Here is a 23,494-nt window from a genome sequence, read left to right as displayed (position 1 = left end):
TTGCGGCGTTTGTTGTGACCCCTCTCGACTTTCGTATTTATGGACTTTCAAAACTGTACAGAGGTTCTACCTGTGATGCAACAATCCTGGGAATATTCAAACCTCATCTTCTCTGAGGCTCAGAGGCAAAAGAGTTAAGACTAATGAAACCAGGATACATACAAATCCAGGTTGGAGTTTGATGAGGAAACAATGTGCACTACAGACATTAGTTGTAGAGCCTCCTGCTTGTCTCCATGGTGATATTCAGAGGCAGCGCTACCATTAGGCAACAGTAGGCGACCGCCTAGTGCCACTAATACCCACGGCTTCAGAACATTTTGATTTTCTCTCAATATGACATTAAATGAGAGTAGTTTTACTTATAAACAAGAAAACACCATCAAAATAATATCTATGTCAAATCTATTTTAACTGTCAAAGCATTCACCCTTCCACATTAGAATGAATTAGAGCACTTGACCCTGAGTTGAACATAATCATAATCCTAATCCTAATCATATGTAATGGATATAAACAAAAATGTAATTATACTAGGGTCTGGTCAAGTGGTAACGGAGGGAAACGGGCAGATTTTTTTGACATTCAAATGTCTCTTATTCAGAAACTAGAGGGACTATTGAAATAAGTAAAGTATCAGAATGTAGGAAAGAGTTACACTCCAACAGGGTCAAGTTAAACCTGTGATATTCTTTCAAGTTGTTGACAAAAAATAAAAAAAAACTCATGTCGGTAACGGAGGGAATGAAATATGCAGCACTTTTTGGGCAATAAATCCAAACAGTGATAACTCTTGGTTCTCACTTCCATATCCTTAACAAACTGGTTTGAATATTTGCTTCATATAGTTTTCTACCATATGGTACAAGATTAGGTTGAAAAACCTCTTACTTTTTGAGTCATGAGATTTTTTATTAAGAAAGGTCATGGTAACGGAGGGAAAAGTAACGGAGGGAAAATTGTACAAACAAGTAGAAGGTGCAGGATTTTACATCATTTGTCGCTTTTTTCTTCCGAATACTTTAATATTACTTCAAAATGAAAGGAAACAATTTCTATAAAATATGTCAGTCCTTCCAAGCTAATTTTTATCATTTAACTCTTTTTTTTTTTTTTTTTTTTTTTTATCATGTACCTTCATCAACAGTTCAAAGATGGAATAACACAAGATATGATGAAATACATCCATTTATTTACATGATTAAAAAACTTGATAATTAATAAAAAAAATATGTAGAAACAGAATTCATTAGATTGCTGCAGGAGATGCTTAGTAGTATCAATATCCTTGCTTTTAGAAAGTTTCATGATGACTTGTAAAACACAGGTTTTACCAGATACTAACACCTAATAGTTTTAATTTTCACAAGTTTACTACCTAGAGATGTAGATTAAAGATCAAAGATGAAGCTTGAAAGTTCACCTGAAGAGGATTTGCAGGTCTTTGAAATTTGGGAAGTAATTCTTGTTCAAGGCCTAAAATTGCACATGTGACCTGGTCTGTTTAAAAAATATGTAACTTTAGAACCAAACATTTTACAGAAAAAAAGGTCAACAGTTTCATAAACTAGAGTACATATGTATCTGTTGAATACATTTTTATATCAGATGCATTAACTTGAATTTTTGGCCTTGCTGTTTACTTCTGCTTGAAAACTAGTTTCAGCTCTAGTAAGTGACCAAACTAATAAGACAAGTTTCCAATCCACCCTAATTCAAATAAGGATGTGTGTGAACAAATGGACAAAAAATATATATATATATTATATTAGAGTGAGGGCCCCAAACTCAACTTCACCTCGGGCCTCCAAACTGCTAACTCCACCACTGGTGATATTACTGCAGTCTGGAATGAAACAGTATACAGTGAGCAGGTTTGCCTCTCCACAGATCTGACCTGTAACTTGCCCTTGTGGTGTTACACGCTTGTCTTCATGGAGATACTGATTTAATGTCATATTGTAGACAGACCTTCCACAATGTTCCACAGTGCCCCTTTAAAAGCGCTGGTTGTTTTTGACCCAAATGGAGCTGAAGTGTTAATCTCAGGCTCTACATTGTTTATTGATCACATCCGAACACGTCCAGCCCTCGCCATTACTCTCACTAAGATTAATGTGCGAGCCACCAGCGCCAGCACAAACACCTGGACTACACATCCCAGCAAAACCTCACCTAACAAAGCTCCAGAGGCTGTCATCAGTGGACGCTTTTAGTCTGAATTCAGAAGAAGAGGAGAGGAGGAGGAGGAGAGGAAGAGGATCGATCAGGGAACACAAGATGCACTGATCATTAAGAGGCAAGGGAGAGGCAAAAGAGGAGAAAACACTATAATGAAGAGCAGGATACAGGCGAAAACACTGCACTGCTGCCTCCACTCACCTAACCACTCACATTTCAAACTCCATCTCGCTGCTAAACAATACACTCCATCCTCCATCCTCCATACTTGATACAACAGAAGGGCATTTTCAACATTAAAGGGTAGAACTTTCTTTTCTGATGGTGTCTTATATGTGTGTAATCCTCAGTGGTCCAGGTAGATTCCGTACACACTTTCATAGCTACTAGTTCATATATATATGTATATATATATATATATATATATACATATATATATTTGTTTTTTGGACCAGACCATAGTGACTAAATTCAACACATCACAACAAATCTCTGTACAAACATGATTGGTCTATAGAATGTTGGGCAACACTTCATGATAAGGCATACTTAGATATTATATGTAATTGTTTATTAACTATTAACTATTAACTCATCATTTACTAAGAAGTACCTACCCATTAATACATGAAGAGTTCATTTGCAAAAACAGATAAGAGTGATAAAAGTGATTAAAAAGTGATCTTAGCCCACAGACTGTATAAATAAGTGGACTAAGACTACATTCAGACTGCAGAGCTTAACGCTCAATTGCGATTTTTTTGTGAAATCCGATGTTTTTGTGAGGTCATTCACATTTCCAATTAAATGTGACTTGTATGTGATCCCGTGTGAATGTTAAATGGTCCGAAAGTGTCCCACATGTGACTGGAGACATGACGACGTCAACCACAGCGAGCGTCTCTGTGTTTACAGAAGTTGTCCAAACATGGACGCAGCATCGGGCACCTGGAGATTTTAAAGTTCCTCTCGTACCGGAGCCAGAACATGAACAACTTACTTGTTTTAAGGAGGAGACTGAGAAGGAGAAGGACGAGGTTTTTGGTCGTGGTGTTTTGTGGGACAGCGGCAGCGACGTCCGTTGAAAGGAACGTGTGGATGTGGAGACAGAGCCAAGAGTGGTGAGTGGTGATGTGCTTCACTTCATTGACACGGAGTTCATTAACAATTTTTGTCTACTTCAGCGCAGAATAGTGACATTTGTGTCTTGTTGATAACATGTAGGTGGATGAATGCACTTTGGCCGTTCAGACAGAAGTCACATGTCAAAAGATCAGATATGTATCAGTTTCAGGAGCACATATCCAAGTGTCCTGGGTCACATTTGAAAAAAATCTGATCTGTGTGGTTCAGACTGACATTAAAAGATCAGATACAGGAACATAGAGGCCAAAAAATTGGATTTGGGTCACTTCAGGCTGCAGTCTGAACGCAGCCTAAGTGAGTGTGACGCCATCCACACATTCAGCTCAGCTCAAATGAAGCTCATGATTCTTGTGGTGACAGGGGCAAATCTCTATATTGTTTATTTATTTATTTATTTATTTATTTATTTATGTAAGGGACAAAACACCAGGGTCATGTAGTGGGGGTTAATATGAACATTTTAACATTTTAAGACCAAAGTGATGAGGATCACCGCAACACTCACAGAGAGAAGAGCCACAATATCCCAGTGTAAGTCAACGGGAGCCAGAGACAGAAGGAGCCGAAAGAGCCACATGTGAACTTCTTATTTGGAACGTGCCAGCCAGTGCGTTAGCTTTGTCCATTTATATACAGTGGATGTCTTAGGCGTACACTTTACTCTGTGTATAGAAATGTTCAGAAGCTGCATGTATTTTACTGCAGTCTAAATATGATTCTATCCTCCTTGATCAAATCCACTCTACATTATTGTCATTATATCTGGAGAATATCTGTACAACATGGCAACAAAAAGTTGGACAAAAAAGTGGGACACCAGTGGTAAAATACTGCTGTTGTGTCCTTAGGCAAGACACTTCACCCACATTGCCTAGGAAGAAAGTGGAGTGTGTGTGAGTGTTTGTGGAGGTTGGAGGGGCTTTGGCAGCCTCGCTTCCATCAGTCTGCCCCAGGACAGCTGTGGCTACAGTAGTATCTTACCAACACGAGGGTGGAGTGAATTGAACAATGAACTGTAAAGTGCTTTGGGTGAATTGAAAGGTGGTTTATAAATGCAATGGGGGATTAATAAGTAAATATGTTCATTCATTCATTCTTTAATCCATTAAAAAGTGTAAAGAGCAAAAAAAATATTTAAAAAATTCTTAAATGTGTAATTAGAAATGTTATGGACATCGATTAATCAATCATCTACAAACAGTTTACAAATGTTTATTAATCATTAACGACTCATGTATTAATGATTACAGCTTTTAGTAAATGATGAGTTAATGGTTAATAAACATGATCTGTATGTAATGTTTTATTTCATGTGTTCCTGATGTTGTGCACAAGAAGAAGCTTCTGGAAACGTGTTTTCATGTGCTGTTTTACAAGTAACAATGTGATTCAGAATAGTAGTGTTCTAAAGGAGGAAAATGTAATCTGAGACGAGTAAACAGCAAATGAAAAATCCCATTGACCTGTGGTGTCTGGCCTTGGCTGGAGGAGCAGAGCAGGAGGAGGCTGTGCTGAGTCAGCTGAACCTGAGCTGCCCCCTCACCACATGGTGCACGGACCAGGAGAAATCTACTGAGCTCCAAGGCTTAGTCATTAATAAAAACCACCAGGTTCAAGTGAATTTACCTTTTAGTTATTTTATATGAAAATACTATGGTACCATGTGCAGTGACACCACACTTGGGGTGTTCTACATGAATCTCTATGGTGGAATGTTCAGCAGTTACTATAAATACACAATGTGCACATTAACAAACACTGTCAAACATGTTTTAAGACTGTTTCAACACACACATACAAAGTGTTCATGGTGCTGTTTCCCAGTTTGATTTTGAATAAAAAGTTGAGAATGACTCTGGGCTAATGCTAACTCCCATGTGGCTGTAATGTTATTTGAGAGGCACTTGGTTCACAGCACAGATCAGATCACAGATCAGATCACCTGGTCTGGTTCCTTTCTGGTCAGATTGGGTTAACATAAAGATCATAAGAAAGTCTTCAGGCCTCTTCACACAGGATTCGTTTGACCCGGGGTCCTCTGTAAACTGGAATATTACAAATGACGTCTGTCGTCCACGTCTGTGAACATGTCTGTGAACATGTCTGTGAACCTGTCTGTGAACATGTCTGTGAACCTGTCTGTGAACATGTCTGTGAACAAGTCTGTGAACATGTCTGTGAACATGTCTGTGAACATGTCTGTGAACATGTCTGTGAACCTGTCTGTGAACCTGTCTGTGAACATGTCTGTGAACCTGTCTGTGAACATGTCTGTGAACCTGTCTGTGAACATGTCTGTGAACATGTCTGTGAACATGTCTGTGAACATGTCTGTGAACATGTCTGTGAACCTGTCTGTGAACAAGTCTGTGAACATGTCTGTGAACATGTCTGTGAACATGTCTGTGAACAAGTCTGTGAACATGTCTGTGAACAAGTCTGTGAACATGTCTGTGAACCTGTCTGTGAACAAGTCTGTGAACATGTCTGTGAACATGTCTGTGAACATGTCTGTGAACATGTCTGTGAACAAGTCTGTGAACATGTCTGTGAACATGTCTGTGAACCTGTCTGTGAACAAGTCTGTGAACATGTCTGTGAACATGTCTGTGAACAAGTCTGTGAACATGTCTGTGAACATGTCTGTGAACATGTCTGTGAACAAGTCTGTGAACCTGTCTGTGAACATGTCTGTGAACATGTCTGTGAACATGTCTGTGAACAAGTCTGTGAACCTGTCTGTGAACATGTCTGTGAACAAGTCTGTGAACCTGTCTGTGAAATGTCTGTGAACTGTCTGTGAACATGTCTGTGAACATGTCTGTGAACATGTCTGTGAACATGTCTGTGAACATGTCTGTGAACATGTCTGTGAACAAGTCTGTGAACCTGTCTGTGAACATGTCTGTGAACATGTCTGTGAACAAGTCTGTGAACCTGTCTGTGAACATGTCTGTGAACAAGTCTGTGAACATGTCTGTGAACATGTCTGTGAACATGTCTGTGAACAAGTCTGTGAACCTGTCTGTGAACATGTCTGTGAACATGTCTGTGAACATGTCTGTGAACATGTCTGTGAACATGTCTGTGAATCTGTCTGTGAACATGTCTGTGAACATGTCTGTGAACATGTCTGTGAACATGTCTGTGAACAAGTCTGTGAACATGTCTGTGAATCTGTCTGTGAACATGTCTGTGAATCTGTCTGTGAATCTGTCTGTGAACAAGTCTGTGAATCTGTCTGTGAACATGTCTGTGAATCTGTCTGTGAAATGACCTTCAGTAAATCAGTAAACTCAGAGCTGGTCAAATTATTATTATTATTATTTTCTACAGTAAAAAAAGACATGAGCTGTAAGTCTGCAGTGTGGAGGCTCTTTGTAAAAGTGTGGCTGCATTGGTAGAAAGTTTGCAGAGTTTGGAGATTTGGGGGTGGGGGGCTCTGTATCATGGATGGATTAACAGAGGCTGCGGCTGATTTCTGATAAATCAGATTAGGTAAATGTCATTCTGAACACCGACCGCATCAGTGAGGTAAGAACCATGATGACGTTACTGTACAGCTGCTGTGTGCTAAAAACAGATTTAAAATAGAAGCAGCTCTCTCACCCTGATGAATGAAAAGGCTCTTGTGTTGTTTTGTGTTTATCAGTCTGGAATAAAGTCTCTATGAACAGGTAATTTACTTTGCTTATCGTGTGCAAAGGCACAAAAACACAGACATAGTGGCATTATTTCAATTTTACAGATGTCCTTAGCTAAAACTAATTCTGTATGAATATGGTTTAATAGACTTTCTGACAGAGTAGTGCCTACAGTTAGCGTCACACTCCCAGGGCTGCATATTATTGGATTAAATGTTTGAAAGCTCAGGGTTAATTAGCACAATTTTATTCAGAATCTGTTTCTGAATCATTATAAACCTCTAAGTTATTAAAGCGTTTTGCAGAATCTTGCATTTTAAATGTGTTTTGTGGAGTTGAACACACAATTGTGTTCTGGATATGAGTTAGCACATAAGCCACTTATCCTCCACGATGTCTTTGAACTCTTAATATTTCAATTGTTTTAAAAGTCAAGGGGAAAATGAACAGAAAATGTACTTCCAGAACCAGAGTTGACATCGACATGGGTGTAACTGTTGAGCTCCAGAGTCAAAGGTAAATACAGAGAAGAGAGCAGAGATAGGGGGTAGGTGAAATCAGAAAATATATCAGCACAACATGTAGCACTCTCTCCTGATCACTCTCTCCTGATCACTCTCTCCTGATCACTCTCTCTGTAGTACTCTCTTTGATCACTCTCTTGGATCACAGTTTCCTGAGAACATTTACTTGAGCACTCTCTCTTGGATCACTCTCTCTTGAGTACTCTCTCCTGATTACTCTCCTGAGCATTCTCTCTGTAGTACTCTCTCTTGAGCACTCTCTCCTGATCACTCTCTCTGTAGTACTCTCTTTGATCACTCTCTTGGATCACTGTTTCCTGAGAACTCTCTTTACTCTTTGAGCACTCTCTCTCTTTAGCACTCTCTCTTTGAGCACTCTCTCTTGCACTCTCTCTTGAGCACTCTCTTTGAACACTTTCTCCTGATCACTGTCTTTGAGCTGCAGAGAGCGGACTGCAGTTTAGCACAGTTAAAAACAGCTCTCTGCTGGGCTTCTCTGAGACGTGTCAAAAACAAACGTTGATATTTGGAAATACCAACACTTTGAGCCTGACGTTAATGTCACATTTAAATAGTCCAGCCTTTCTCAGACACTTCCTACATTCACCAAGAAAAGCCGACTGAAGTATAAGAAATACAAAATGCGGACTAAATGAAACTTCCAAGTGATATTAGACAATACAATAGAATGTTCTATACGTTCTAAAAGCTCTCTATTATATTATAACGTTCACAAACTATTTGGCACAGCTTTTTCAGATGAAGAAGTGAAAGTGGAGGCGACTGCCAAAGCAGAGCCAATCCTAGTGACCCATAACCCAGGAAGATCTTCTGTGTCTCCTACAAGAAGTACAACAATACAAGGAAACAATATAATACACACACATGCACATGCACACAAAAAGACACACACACACACAAAAAGACACACACACACATACACAAAGACACACATGGCTCATAAGGTCCAGCCTCTGTGACACTGTGAGTTTGGTTAAATGTGTTTAAAGACTGAAGACAATGAAAAGTGTGACACTTGTAGACACTGAGACACATGTGGACACAGTATGTTACACAACTGAGAACTTGATGCTTTCATCTGTCTCTGAGGAGGGGAGGGGAGAGGACTATGAGCCTTTGGGGGTCTGTAGTCAGTACAATGGGGGGAGGTTGGGTTCATGTTCCAGAATTTTATTAGAATTCCAGTTGGAGGGCGGGGCCTATATAACTCTATGGGAGATAGAGAAATTATTGGTTTGGGATTGGCTCCACCAACTTGTCACATTCATCTTTTGGCTCACACTCATTTCAGCTGACAGCACTCACATCTTTGAGTTCAAATAATGGCACCACATTCTGAAGCTTTTGAGAAAACATCATTTGACTTTAGTTTATTTCTCTTGACAGAGAAGACACTTTGTGTCAGTTTTTTTCTTGTGGATAGGCCCAGTAATTAGAAAGATATGAACCATAAACCAGGTCAACAAATCTGCATCAGACAGTTCCACAGCAAACTCCACCTGAGAATTCTGCCCTGTCTCCAGCTCTAGTGAAACTAGAGGGATTCTACAATGTGCTGATGTGAATGCAACCTAGAATCACTCACTAATATTGACCAAAAGAATGTGATTCAGTTCATGATGTCATGTCTGAGCAGGATCATCATTAAAAGAAGATCTGAGTTGTTTAAACTGTTTACATAAAATCAGACAGTACTTTTTCACACCAAGACCAAGATATCCTTGGTGAAAACAACACAATAGATGATCAGCACAGTTTGAAGTTGAGATATGGGTTCAAACAGTTGAGGTTAAGGCTAGAACTGAGGTTATGATTAGGCAAGTACAGACTATGAGACTATGGCTAAAGTCTGGATCAGTGTCCAGGAAACAAATGGAAGTCAGTGATGTCTTCATAAAGCACGGAAACATGATGTGTGTATGTATGTAGGTAGGTGTGTGTGCGTGCGCGCGCGTGTGTGTGTGCGTGTGTGCATGCGCACGCGCGTGTGTGTGTGTTTGCGTGTGTGTGTGCGTGTGTGTGTGTTTGCGTGTGTGTGTGCGTGTGTGTGTGTGTGTGCGTGTGTGTGTGCGCGTGTGTGTGTGCGTGTGTGTGTGCGTGTGTGTGTTGTGAGCCCAGTCCTAATGGGTGTAATGAGTTTCACCTTTACCATGATTCATTCAGGAAGCAGCAAATCAAGCACAAATAACACACTATTAAAGCTTATAAAGACGAGTGTTCTCCTTCACAAAGACGACAAACAAAAGCTCAGTCCTCCTCTGACAAACACACACTCACATATTAGACATTCTCTTCACTGAGCCAAATATGTGTCTCTATGAATACTACAAAAGTTTAGCAAATAGTAGAAATAAAACTTTTTGCCAGCTCTTTTCTCCCAGGTGCACGCTCTGTCTTTTTATTCTAATGTTTCTGTTAATTAGTGTCACCTTCACCTGCACAAGGTGAAGAGAGCAGCCGCCAGATAGCACCCAGCTGAGACTCCTAACACCTGCAGGGTGTGTATCAGAGGATAACACCTGCAGGGTTAAACCAGAATAACACCTGCACCATCTCAACCACCGACTGTATATCAGGACATAGCTAACGCCTTAGCCGCCGCAGTCCAAACAGGAAGTGAGCAGCGGCGTGGGATTTGAACATTAATAACAGACCAATCAGGTGCCTTCTTTCCTTCAGGTCACTAGTGTTAGCAACAGGTTTGATTGACAGTAGTGCAGGCAGGAATGGGTGATACCTTCAACAACCTCACTCTTAACTGGCTCTTTTGTTGCTGTGATACTTGCAGCCGGAGTTTCAAATATGGAATTTGGCTTCAAATTGACTTGCAGCTCTGATGAGCTTCATTTGACTAGAGCTGGATTGAATATGTCTCACTTCCTCAGTCCACTTCTTCATCCTTTCTATGGTCTGTGCCAGGAGAACACCTGCAGGGTCTGTGCCAGGAGAACACCTGCAGGGTCTGAGTCAGAAAAAGAGCTTTAACAACAGTTTTAACAGAGTTTGAGGCATCATTACTCATGGGGTCAGTAGCGTGGTCACACACAGGTTAGAGGAGTCAGGAGAGTTCTCTTCATCCCCATGTCTGATGATCACACTGACCCTGGGTCAGCAGAGTGAGTGAGTCTGGGCAGAATACAGCCCCACAGCAGAGGCTGTTTGCTCCGCTGAAGAGTTTACAGTCTGCTTTGTGCTGTGATTGGATTGTGTACACTCCAGTCCAAAAGCTGCAAAGCACAGTGTACATGAGTCTGCCCCTCCCTGAGAGAAGCTGCTGGAGGCTCCACTGATCACTGACCTCATGTGTGCTGACCTGTGGGACCCTCTTTCCTTGTATCTTCCACTCGTCTGGAAGAAACCCTCTCCCAGCACGATGCATGGGCACATCTATATCCTGTGTCCTCACTTCATCCTCCCTCTGTCCTCAGCACATCTACATCTGCTCTAGGCTGCTTTAGACCTGCTTTAGACCTGCTTTAGACCTGGTTTAGTCCTGGTTTAGTCCTGGTTTAGTCCTGGTTAATCTTCACTACACATATAATTATCTAGAGTGATATTCAGAATAAAAAAGTACTCTATTTTTTAAAGGTACACTTCATCAGTCTCAGAGACCAGTGTCAGTGGAGCAGCCTGTCAGAAACACTGAGATCTGCTGCACACATCCTCAGTCTTGGGCAGGGCAGTTTTAGCTGGAGGACTTGACCTATGGTAGATGTTTGATAATTTAAGTCAGTCTGGGAACAAAAAAACATTTACATTTCTAATTCATCCAGAGAGCTTTCACATCCCCTGCAGAAAATATAGAAAAATCCACACACCAGCGCTGACTGTAGACTATTATTCAAACAAGTGAATCATTAATATCTAATCTCATAAAGCACAAAGAGCCTGCAGGTGCTCAGATGGCGCCGGGCCCTGCACTCTGATGGTGCTACAAAGGCAGTGGTTTGGAGGGTAAACATGCACAGGGACGGCAGAGTACACAGTGTTGAGTTATGGACTTAATAAGAGTGAGAGGAGCAGCAGCAGAGGAAGATCTGACACATGTACACAAACACACACACAACACACACACACACACACACACACACACACACACACACACACACACACACACACACACTGCAGCCCTTTGTGATGTAGAGCAGTGCTTTTGTTCACATGCCTTTTATTACACATCACTCACATAGAGGAGTTAGTTCTGTTATATATTGATACTTTGCAGCTGATATCAACATTCTCTGGGGGTGTGATGCTAACTAGAGGCACTACTATGTCTGAAGCTCTGTTACTCAAGTTAGAATTTAACTGAAGCTTAGTTTTAACAAAGTCGCAGCTGCATGGCTTAAGTTACAAAAGATACAGTCTAAGGGCCATATCTTGCCCCCAGTTTTAGCGCTAGTCCAAGTGGGCGTGTCCAGGTTGGGCTGTACTTCGCTGCTGGAGACTGGAGTGGGACGGTACAAGTACATATATGGTGACAGCATCTGAACCAATCTGTGACGCTGTGCCATTTAAAAGCACTGCCAGTGTGGGTAATATCGTGATCTTTGCCTCATTATCAGGCAAAGTGGAGTGTGGGGAAAAGTTCTGTATGTGACAATAAAACAGCTCCAGATCCTCACGATGCAAATACAAACCAGCAGAGGCACCAGGAATATACAATTTTGTATGGGCCATGACACAACTGACTGGGTTTGTGTTACGAACAATCCGCAGGCATGTGCGCCCCTCTCATGCACGTGCACCGTGCATCAACATCAACCTTTGTTTAAAGATCAGTGTCTGTCTCATGCTCCCATCCCACAGCAGACCCACTGCTTTCTCACACCTGTTCCTGTCTGTCCCACAGTCCACTCCCACAGACTCACCTGAGGCACGAGTGTCCACCTCTGCTGCTGCTGACCGCTCTCATTCTCATCTCTCAGGTACAATGCATTTGGTCCCACACAGGTGGATGTCTCGTGGATTATGGAATATGTTTATTGTCATTTAAATGTTTTGCTTTTCGCACAGATATGATACGTGCGTCTGCTCTGCTGTCACAGCCCCGAGCTGTCAGTGAATGTGTGAGACCGGCAGCGAGAATGTGAATAAATTGATATCGCAGCATTATGACACAGACAGAGTAAGAAAACACTCTTTAGGACATCACTGTAAACAGCCTCATGTGAATGAGCAGCTTTTGTACAGATCCAGATCAAACCAAACTACAGAGCAGAGCTGAGCTGATACAGGGAGCGGGCGAGGGGCTGTGCTCTACTGTGGGAGGGCATCCGGACGACTCCCACACAGCACAGGAACATGTTAGGAATGTTAAGCTTTTATCATTTTAATATATTTCCAGATAAAAGAAGCCTTGAGCATGTTACATGTTGTTTTCAGTGGACTTGTTTAATATTTATTTTTATGATTCTGGTAATTCACTAAATGCATCACACCACACCTGGTCAGTCTGCTCCACTCCCCCTGATGTTCACGCAGGGCACACCTCTGGTTTAGAGCTCCACGCCTCGCACTTGCCCTAGCGCTAAGACTGGGGCCAAGATACGGCCCTAGATTATGTAATTAATATTTGATTTATTTGTAGAGAATGCTGTTCAAACGTGGGACTGGGTGTATATTTTAATGACTTTTCAGCGGTTAAACCGCATCATGTGGACTCCTGGTTGATCAGAGCATGTTGATGTGTTGTTAATATGATGTTCAGGTAGAAGCACATGCCACACTGTTGACGTTGTTCTTGCTTGTCTCTTCTTTAAAGACAAAAACAGCACACACACACACAAGGTCCACACTGTCACCAGCCCCTGTCACCTTTGTCTCTTTTTGTATGTCATCTTTGTAATCATAATCATAATGTCTGTCTTGTATCTTGTATGTTGTTTGGTTCCTTTTGTGATGTTGTTGTAATGTATGTAGTTTTCAAATAAAATTATTAATAATAAAAAATAAATAAAAATAGCAAACGTACAGCAAAAACAGCAGAAGCCCACCCAGACACAGGCAGAACATGTAAACCACAGGATTTTTTAACACACACGTTTCTTACCTGTAAATCACCTCTTAGAAACCAGCAGTACTGCCTACAGCTACATAACCTGTTCCCCACGCACGCCCGTTCTCCCGCAAGCCTCGTAAATTTTCTTTATCTGCTCCATTCCTCGCGCTTCCATCCGTACAACCTCCCACCTCCCCTCCTCCCCCCGTTCCCGCCCCCCCGTCCCCCGCCCACAGTGCGTTAAGCCCGCAATCGAGGAATAAATATGCCTCATTAAAAGTGCGGATATGAAATTGATCTGTTCTGATCGGAGGAGCGTTGGGAAAGCAGGGGCGAGGAGAGGGGGATTCTGGGGGATTCGTCAGCTTTACGAGGCGTTGCGCTGCTTTTATGGACGGCGAAGAGGAGTTATGGATTTACGATGAAGACGGCGGAGGAGGAGAGGAGCTGTGACATGAAGAACAGATGTGGAGATGGAGGAGGGGAAACACAGCAATTAGAACGATCCATATTATTTAAAAAGTGGGAATGGCCTGAAATGACTTATCCATGAGCAGTGGCTACACCCCGAGCTCCTGCGTGGTGAGCGACCTCCACACTCTGTCACTAAAGGTGGGCCCACAGACTGTGAGAAGGAAGTTCACTGAACCACTGTAGTGGTCATTACCCAAAGCTCCTGAGCATCATGAGAGGACGAACACAGACTTAAACCAAGTGCCATAGGTGACACCACAACAGTCTGATACACCTGCCACATGACTGATATTACAATCATTTGATTATTAGAGGATATTTGGAACAGAAATATGTTTTCAGTCTGTCTAATCAAACATAAATGTTTTATGTGTATGTTTATGTCACATTAACCTTTATAATTCAGAATGTTTGATTTCATCCAAATGAAAAAAAGGATGTCCCTGTTGTTTTTGTCATGGTGTCCATAATTGTAACCTGCCAAATGCCAGACTGATATGAACTAATAAGGTTAGTGCTGTAATATCAGTCCTGGAATGATTCCCGTAGGTGCCATGGGAAAGAGGAGGGTCTCTTTATCCACACACTTAATAAAACCAGGATGTTTCTTTTCAGTCATGGCCACACAGAATGTTGATATAGTCACATCCCTACGAGTAACAAGCTCTGATCTGATTGTGAGTCACTACTTCAATTAAAACTGAGAGCTCTGTGAAATGATCTAACGCTCCGTCCTCCATGTTTGTGTAGCTCCTGTATCATCGCCTTCACACGGCTCAGTCTGTTTACAGGTGTCACTCTGAACATGCTGTCAAATGAACCCCTGACCCCTTCATCTGTGTAATCCCCCCCCTCCTCCCGTCTGCACATGCTCAGAAGCGCACGTGGAGCCCGAGCTAGCATTAGCCTAGCCGTGTTAGCCTGTGCAGCAGATGTGTGTGTCATTAACCTTGAGTGTAGACACAGTTCTGGCCCATTGTCTCTCACCTTCACAAACAAACAGGACCGCGGGCTCTGCTAACACCAGCTTCAACACAAGCAGCACGCTCTACTGGGAGCACTTAGTGATAAAGTGGTACAGAAAAAGGATGTGTTTATTGCTGCACATTTCTATCCTTTTGGCTCGCACTGCATGATGGGAAGAGCGAAACATAAAAACAAGCTCATTTTGGCGAAATGATGCTATGCAAATAGCTTTGTAGTGAAGGCATCTGAATGAGTCCATGAGCGTCTACGGCCTTCATATGTTTCTCAAAAGACACGTAACTGCATCATAACTCCTGTTCAATAACAGCTTGATTAACCAGGAAACAAAAAGGTTTTTTCTCATAAGACTGGAGTTTGTCAGGTAGTGTAAGGAAGTTCAGGTCCTGAGCTTTTCCAGTGAGAGTGAAGTGGAACTAAACACCTAAACCCTAAAACCCTCAAACAGAGCTGCCCTGCACAGCAAGATGGATCTGCCCAATCACAGAGCTTCTGTAGCAGGGGGAGGAGCTTCAGGAAACATGACGACCACCCCAAACTCCAAGTCTACATGGAGCAAAACAAACATGGCTGTGGCAGACAGCTTACACTCTTAATGTGCAAATTTGTATTGGAAAAACGACAAAATGAGTTTGTCAAAATCTTCCCTCTCCAGTATTACACCTGGAGCAAGTCGAATATGTCATTTTTACAGGTTTGGCTGAAAAAAAAAAAAGAAAAAGGTGAGTGGGCACTTCGGGGGAGTTTGCTCAATCAGTTCAAGTCATTCTGCTACAAGTCCGTTCTTTTTTGTTTTAGAGGTTTTTAGAGGTTTCGTCATTCATTTTAGAGGTTTAAGGAACAGTGTGATTGGTCTAACAGGTATCCACACTTCAAACTCCACCCCTACAGCCATGTTGTATCAGAAACAGCTGGTTGTGATCAGAGCAGTCCTGAGTGATGTCACCAAGTACAAGTATAAGGCCACTAGAGGCATCAGAAAGTTTTGGCAGAAAGTTGCAAATATATTACCTAGCAAACCAGGCTGATATTTCGGTATTGAAAAAAAAAGTTGCTCCTCTCTCTGTGACTGCTGCTGTCAGGTTCATTTTTTGGGCCTTAAAATGTACTAACTCACTCTACATGATCCTGGGATTTTTATTTTGCTACTTGTTTGTTAATAAATTCCTATTCCTAATATGGAACTCTGCTCCAAATTTGCTCCTATAACTGCCAGCGTCGATGAGCTTAATTTGACTGGAGCAGAGTGCTGTGGGTGACGTCACACTCCCTTGGTCCACTCCCTTATCCAGTCTATGGTTAGTGGTTAATATAAACAGAAGTAAAATGTCTGGTCTTTAGTGTAAGTCAGAACATGGGACAGGAGCCAGAGGACAGTGTGAATACCTGTTTACAGAATATCACTGTAAAGACATAGAACTTTTTTATGTATAAAGTAAATTTGTCATAAGTGTTTCCCTGCAGTGGGTGTGTTTGTTTTGAGCGTGGGTGCGTCCCTGTGCTGACCTGTACCTCCTCCTGGTCCTCGCCCACCTCCAGCGCCACGGCGACCGAAGCGAAGGGGCGGCTGGCCATCTGCTGCCGTTCCCTCATCAGCGCCTGGAAGACACAGGAGAGATATGTGAGTGTGGAGACACCAGTGAGTGAGGAGGAGGTGCTCTGCTCCACAGGCTGATCCAGGTTTGGTTTAACTCCCCTCAAATGATCATCTCACTGTGACTGACCATGTACTTTTTCTTTTTGTGTTTCAAAGAATTACCACTGCTTCAGTGCTTCACTGCTCAGCTGACCCCAGACATCACTCCCTCCAGTGTAATGTACCTGTAAGAACTCTAACCAATCTCCATGACAATCACAATAGTACTAGACCTTCCCCAACCATCTCAGCGGCACACGGTTCTCACTCAAACCCACAATGAGCAGGTCTCCCTGGTGCCCCACAGTTTATGTTCACATGCACCAAAACTTTATTATTGTCTGATTTCTGGACAATTAATAGGATTCAAATGGCATGTAACCCACACAGTCTTACAGGAGATCAGATGGACCATGGTCAAACAGAAATCTGGTGATTTTGCTCTTCACATGTCATTGTAATAATCCAAGAACTCCAAAAACCCAATAACCTCATAATCAGATTTAGAGTGAGTTTTGTACATGAGGTTGTAGCATCAGTGCTAATTTCCACCTGTCGTCCCTGGACAGGTTCATTGATTGATTGTATTAAACTGACCTTGACTATCAACTGTTCTTGGAGACCTGGAGTATGTTTTGGGTTGATGGGAGAGACCACAGCACCCAGAGAAACCCATCCAGACACAGGGAGAAACATGCAAACTCCACACAGAAAGGCCCGGGCGACACGGGGATCAAACCCAGAACCTTCTTGCTGTGAGGCATGAGTGCTAAACACTCAGCCACCGTGCCACCAGTTACAAGTGGAGTTACTTACTACATCATGAGAAAAAAGCGGTAAAAAGCAGATGCAGTGAGTTTTGTGTCTCTTATGGGTGCTTTGCGGACGCTGTGAGTTTACTCCTGGGATCAAATGAATATGCAAATTAATATTTGGCCAAAATGTACAAAAAAAGAAGAAGGAGAAAATGCAGATGAAGTTGTTTAGCGGTCACTGCTTGAATTATCAAGATGACGAGAGCAAAGACGTTACGCATGTTTACTACGCTGGAAAGACTGTTCCAGTTTCTGCAACAGTGCATTAAAAGTGGTGTTCAGTAAAAGTGCTAATTTACAAACTGAAATGAAGGAGGGAGGAGGGACAGTCCACACGGTGTACGAGTTGAAGTGCACCTGTTGCTGGGTGCGGATCTATAATGTGTGGCAGTCTGAATATTGTCTGCAGCTCTACAGGCTACAGTTAACATTTAGCCTGGGTTTCCAAACACGTCTCTCATACTCATGCATCAGCTGTTTGTCCTTTACAAAAGCAGCCCTTTCTGCAGGAGACATGAGCGGTAGTAGTTTGATAAGGTAGGTAAAAAATGAAAATTGAAGCTAGTTTTAATTGCGTTAGACTAAATTATTTAATACAACTGTGACAATAAACTCTCATTCACATATGAGAATTGCAGGTGGAAAAATAGGTGCAGTTTCTAATAGAAAATCAGGTGCAACACGCCCACAAAAAGCACAGAGTTTACACTTGTAATTTAGCACGTAATTTAGCATGCTTAGTAAATATACCCCATGAGTATTGTTTGTGTTGAAAACCTTCCCTGGAATCAGTTATCCAGAAAGATAAATAATACACTAACTAATATTTGTTAGGCTTCAGAGCCTTGGGTGTGTTTTGTGTGTGATTTTATGGCAAAGTCACAAAATAATTTTTGAAAAAGAAAATTTATTTTCAAATTATCAACACTGTTATATCATTTACTAAGATATGTTTTCCCCAAAAAAACAACTTTTACACTTTTACCAAGAGTACAGGATAGAAACAGATTAGTTAGAGATAATTAGAGCAGTTTGCCTGGAGGTTTGTGCTGTTGTGGGGCTGGGTCAAGTTCTCCAAGCCAGTTCTTCTGGAGCTCTCAGAGGTTTACACAATTGGAAAATGAGTCTGAGTGAGTTTAAGAAATGCCAAACCACAAATGAGTCATGAGGATATTTTGGCATCAACATCCACAGAGGCATTGTTGTAGGTCCAGTGTGATCAGCAGCTTCAGCCAGAATGAGACATCACGTTTATTTGATGTGACTCTTTCCTGAAAGTTGTAGAGCAGAAGGATGTTTCACACTGGGGGTAAGAGAGCAGATATGAGAGTGTGTGAGTGTATGTGCGAGGGTGTGAGAGGGTGTGAGTGTGTCAGTGTGTGAGAGTGTGTGAGAGCGTATGAGAGAGCGTATGAGAGGGTGTGAGAGTGTGTGAGTGTGTCAGTGTGTGTGAGCGTGAGTGTGTCAGTGTGTGAGAGCGTGTGAGAGGGTCTGAGTATGTGAATGGGTGTGTGTGAGAGAGGATGTGTGAGCGTGATAGTGTGTGAAAGCATGTGGGTGTGAGTGTGTGAGGGGGTGTGAGAGGGTGTGTGTGTTTGAGAGTGTGTGAGGGTCTGTGAAGGTGTGAGAGGGTGTGACAGTGTGTCAAAGCATGTGAGAGTGTGCAAGAGTGTGAGAGAGCATATGAGAGTGTGTGAAAGCGTGTGAGAGTGTGTGAAAGTGTAAGAGTGTATGAGAACGTGTGAGTGTGTGAGAGAGAGTGAGAGAGAGTGAGTGTGTGAGAGAGAGTGAGTGTGTGAGAGAGTGTGTGTGAGAGAGTGTGAGCGTGTGAGAGAGTGTGAGTGTGTGAGAGAGTGTGAGCGTGTGAGAGAGTGTGAGCGTGTGAGAGAGTGTGAGCGTGTGAGAGAGAGTGTGAGTGTGAGCGTGTGAGAGAGTGTGAGCGTGTGAGAGAGTGTGAGCGTGTGAGAGAGTGTGTGAGTGTGTGAGAGAGTGAGTGTGAGAGAGTGTGTGTGAGAGAGTGTGAGTGTGTGAGAGAGAGTGAGTGTGTGAGAGAGTGTGAGTGTGTGAGAGAGTGTGAGCGTGTGAGAGAGTGTGAGTGTGAGAGAGTGTGAGCGTGTGAGAGAGTGTGAGTGTTTGAGAGAGTGTGAGCGTGTGAGAGAGTGTGAGTGTGAGAGAGTGTGAGCGTGTGAGAGAGAGTGAGCGTGTGAGAGAGTGTGAGTGTGTGAGAGAGTGTGAGTGTGTGTGAGAGAGTGTGAGCGTGTGAGAGAGAGTGAGCGTGTGAGAGAGTGTGAGTGTGTGAGAGAGTGTGAGCGTGTGAGAGAGTGTGAGCGTGTGAGAGAGTGTGAGCGTGTGAGAGAGTGTGAGTGTGTGAGAGAGTGTGAGCGTGTGAGAGAGTGAGTGTGTGTGAGAGAGTGAGTGTGTGTGAGAGAGTGTGAGCGTGTGAGAGAGTGTATACATGAGGAAGTGTCAGACGGACAGAGGCTGAGAGAGGCCTGCTCACACACACACATACACACAACCTGCTCACACACACACACACATCACACACACACACACACGACCTGCTACACACACACACACACATACACACGACCTGCTCACACACACACATACACACGACCTGCTCACACACACACATACACACGACCTGCTCACACACACACATACACACGACCTGCTCACACACACACATACACACAACCTGCTCACACACACACATACACACGACCTGCTCACACACACACATACACACAACCCGCACACACACACATACACACAACCTGCTCACACACACACACACATCACACACACACACACAACCTGCTACACACACACACACACATACACACAACCTGCTCACACACACATACACACACCTGCTCACACACACACACACGACCTGCTCACACACACACACACACACACACACACACATACACACGACCTGCTCACACACACACATACACACGACCTGCTCACACACACACATACACACGAACCTGCTCACACACACACACACACACACATACACACACACACAACCTGCTCACACACACACACACACACACACCCTGATCACACACACACATACACACGACCTGCTCACACACACACACACACATACACACAACCTGCTCACACACACACATACACACAACCTGCTCACACACACACATACACACAACCTGATCACACACACACATACACACAACCTGCTCACACACACACACACATACACACGACCTGCTCACACACACACACACACATACACACGACCTGCTCACACACACACACACACACACACACACACACACACACACACACACACACACACACACACACACATACACACACACCTTGGCTCTATCACATATAGACATGGGACAATGGCGATATTCATACATTCATTCACTCTGTTCATTTTAATAAGAATGGAAATATGAAGAGTCTTTTCTTTCATTATCCAACAGTAGGACAGAGGTAAGCTGCAGTAGAGCATTTTTGATTTTGTGGTAACATTACCATTTATATTTCACATATACTGTAGTAAAAATAATAATAATAAATCAACTAAATTTCCCACTGAGCTATTTAAAATATTTTAAATAATTAAACAGGCGGTCCTCTGCCTTCCCTGGATGAATCCACATCACGACAATTAACTTTCACGTCTACCTTTTGTGTTTACACAAATGAATAAATCAATAAATACAAGCTCAAGACCTTTCAGAAGAAATACTTAGAGGGAATGAACCATTTCATCACTAACTGAAACACCAGAGAGGAGTAAGAGCGAGGCCTTTCCTCTTGTGTTTAACAGGCTCACCCTGGACACTGCTGTGATTCTGCAGGACACAGAGGAGGGACACTTTTGTCCTGAGGGTTCTACTTCCTCTCAAACTGCCCTGACACAAACCTGCTGACCCTCCCTGGCCAGTCATCCTGTTAAACTCACCTGAGACCTTTGACTGAGACACAAAGGGAATGAGACGTGGAGTGGAAATGTTGCTCCAAGCAAAGCTAGAATTTCCCTCTGAATCAATAAAGTAAATAAAGTAAATAGAGTAAATAAATCTCTCTGCAGTGTTGGGAAGTTTACTTTTAAAATGTAATCCCCTACAGATTACAAATTACATACCCCAAAATGTAGTTTGTAACGGAATCCATTAAGTTACTTAAAGTGAGTAACATAATCTGAATACTTTGGATTACTCGATTTGCTGTAGAGAAGCAAAGACTACGATATCTTCACATAAGATGTTTTGTCTGCTAAAAGAAAAAGGCCAAGCCTGAACCGTATTAAAAAAATTATTGATAGAAGAGGAGGAGACACGGTCCATGCAGCATGATTTAGTCCTGTTAAATCCTGTTTTAGACCTGGTTTAGACCTTGTTTAGACCTAGCTTTAGACCTGGGTTTAGACCTGGTTTTGTCCTGGTTTAGTCTTGTTAAATCCTGTTTTAGACATGGCTTAGAACTGGTTGAGTCCTGGTTTACACTTGGTTTTAGTCCTGCTTTAGTCCTGGTTTAGTATCCGGCAATGAGTGGAATTACCGAGAGAAAAAAAAAAGGGATATAGCCCCAAATGTGAAAACAGGAAAATACTGCCGTGTAATCCATTTATTTCAACAAAGTAACTGTAATCCAATTACCACTCATTGAAACTGTAACTGTAACTGAATACAGTTACTCATAATTTGTACTCTGATTACGTAACTCCGGTACATGTAATCTGTTACTCCCCAACACTGTCTCTCTGTCTCTCTTTAATAAGTTCTAAATATTAAAAAGACAAAACGCAATTTTTTTTATTTGTGACGTTACTCAGTTCTCCTTTAACACACAATAGCATATGGATTTTTCAAGGACTTAACATTTGCCACATGAACATTAAAGGGAATAAATGTGTGATATTCATTGTGAACATCTCATATTTAGATCACTGTGTTTCCTTTTAGTTTTGAAAATATTATATTTGCAGAAAACAGCACTGTCCATGTATATCTCTAGACCGTCTATGGTCAAAAGTGTGTCACTTGCATGTACTTTCTCACCTAAACTGATGTGTTGAGCAGCAGAGGCTCATGTGTACGACAGTGTGCTCCATGTGCAGCGCCTGTGGACATGCTTCAGTCTCCCACAGCCCTGCTCCAGCCATGTTCATGACTTTGTGTTCCTCCATGACGCCGGCAGCAGACCACCTGTCCCATCACCAAACCCGCCCACACCCACCACGCCGCCACCCACTCCCACCCAACGTGAGCCGGGGAGCCAGGGGAAAAGCACCAGACTGGAACTTTACAGCACAAACAATAGCAACATGTTCACCGCCCGGGGTCCTTCACGACGCACACATGCTCGCGTGGAATGAGCTCGTCTGATGGTGCAGCTCTGCCGAGGCTAATGCAGACTGTGGTGGTAATTTAATGAGGAAAGCACATTTGTAGCTAATAAGGCTTTGGGCTTTGGAGAAAATGGTCGACTGGTTTTGGCAATTCACAAATATTGGCTGGAGCCGTTTTTTGTGTCTGTGGTGTAACAGTTTAGTACGTGCCATCTGGTCATACTGAAATCATAATAGTTTTGGTTCTTGTACCAAATTTGTCTGTTTATTTCTGTTTATTTGATTTGGCCATTTTGAGGGACAGACTGCAGGGATTTTTCTTTTTTTTCTTTTTTTTAAGGTTTTGGGTCAGAAATTTCATTTTTTTTTATTTTTTACTGAAAACAAAAATACTTCATTAAAAAAATAATAATAAATCAAAATTGAACTAAATTTTGTATACTATTTTGTGTACTTTATTAGTTTAATACAGGGGTCTCCAACCTGTAGCTCAGGAGCTGCCAGTAGCTCTGCATCCTGTTGTAAGTAGCTCGCCAAAGAATTTCTGAATTAGGTATGATACTGAATAACTCAAAATTGACTAATTACAGCTGTAAATGTGTTTTTTGTACACAAATAAATGGATAATTTTAGGTAGGGTTGTCCTGATCCACTGTAGACTCAATCCAGACTCGGACGTTGGTAAATGGTCACATTTTTCTATAGTGCTTTTCCACCTTCAAGG

General features: G+C 42.3%; 1 protein-coding gene across 1 annotated transcript in view; it reads right to left on the bottom strand.

The window, feature by feature from the left end:
- Positions 1–23,494, bottom strand: part of atrnl1a (attractin-like 1a) — a 499,802-nt gene that overhangs the window by 63,920 nt on the left and 412,388 nt on the right. Inside the window, exons 29-30 of the mRNA XM_055162865.1 lie at positions 16,488–16,574; positions 12,981–12,985 (exon numbers count right to left, since the gene is read on the bottom strand). Of these exons, the coding sequence (XP_055018840.1) occupies positions 12,981–12,985; positions 16,488–16,574 (92 nt within the window). The remainder of the gene's footprint in view (positions 1–12,980; positions 12,986–16,487; positions 16,575–23,494) is intronic.

This window comes from Boleophthalmus pectinirostris, unplaced genomic scaffold (assembly GCF_026225935.1).
Source record: "Boleophthalmus pectinirostris isolate CB_2022bp ecotype Guang Dong unplaced genomic scaffold, ASM2622593v1 HiC_scaffold_5, whole genome shotgun sequence".
Taxonomy (NCBI): Eukaryota; Metazoa; Chordata; class Actinopteri; order Gobiiformes; family Gobiidae; genus Boleophthalmus; species Boleophthalmus pectinirostris.
Note: the sequence above shows the minus strand (reverse complement) of the source record. Positions and strands in the feature narration are given on the sequence as shown.